This window comes from Nanorana parkeri, unplaced genomic scaffold (assembly GCF_000935625.1).
Source record: "Nanorana parkeri isolate BGI_ZX_2015 unplaced genomic scaffold, ASM93562v1 scaffold4351, whole genome shotgun sequence".
NCBI lineage: Eukaryota > Metazoa > Chordata > Amphibia > Anura > Dicroglossidae > Nanorana > Nanorana parkeri.
In genome coordinates, this window is record NW_017310614.1 from 4,451 (window position 1) to 4,979 (window position 529).

The 529-nt window shown below is 61.4% G+C and overlaps 1 protein-coding gene across 1 annotated transcript in view; it reads right to left on the reverse strand.

Annotated features, from left to right (window-relative positions):
- Positions 1 to 529, reverse strand: part of CCDC102B (coiled-coil domain containing 102B) — a gene marked incomplete at its 3' end in the record, with an annotated part of 5,302 nt that overhangs the window by 4,446 nt on the left and 327 nt on the right. The window contains exon 2 of the mRNA XM_018575657.1: positions 184 to 523. Coding sequence (XP_018431159.1) covers positions 184 to 523 — 340 coding nt within the window. The remainder of the gene's footprint in view (positions 1 to 183; positions 524 to 529) is intronic.

Sequence of the window (529 nt, forward strand, 5' to 3'; positions counted from 1 at the left end):
CCCCGTAGGACTTCAGGTACATTTGGCCCCACCCCCCGTAGGACATCAGGTAGATGTGCGAAGTGCTGTAACCCGTAGCAACGACGTTCCAATTCCTTGACATCAGCTGACGGAAGGGTGTTCTCTGATTGGTGGATGGGGGGTCACGGCTCTTCATACAACATACATGTGGCGTGTTCTCACCTTGGATCTGTGGGGTCTCTCGGCATCCACATCCCGCACGGGCTCCTCCGCGTCCTGCTCAGGGGCCCCTCTGACACTCTCCAGTTCCCGGCGGAGTTGCTCCGTCTCATTGGCGGCCTCTTGGCGCTCTCTCTTCATTGCGCTCAGCTCTTTGCTGAGAACCTCCAGGCGCGCGCGCAGGTGCACTCCCTCTTCCCTGGACTTGTTGCGCTCCGCTCGCACTTTGCTCCACTTCTCCCTCCAGTTGGCGGTACAATCCGACCACCAGCGCATCGTCTTCTCCATCTGCGCCGCCCTCGCCCTGGCCTCCTCCAACTCCCGCAGGCGCAGCTCCTCGCGGCTCTCC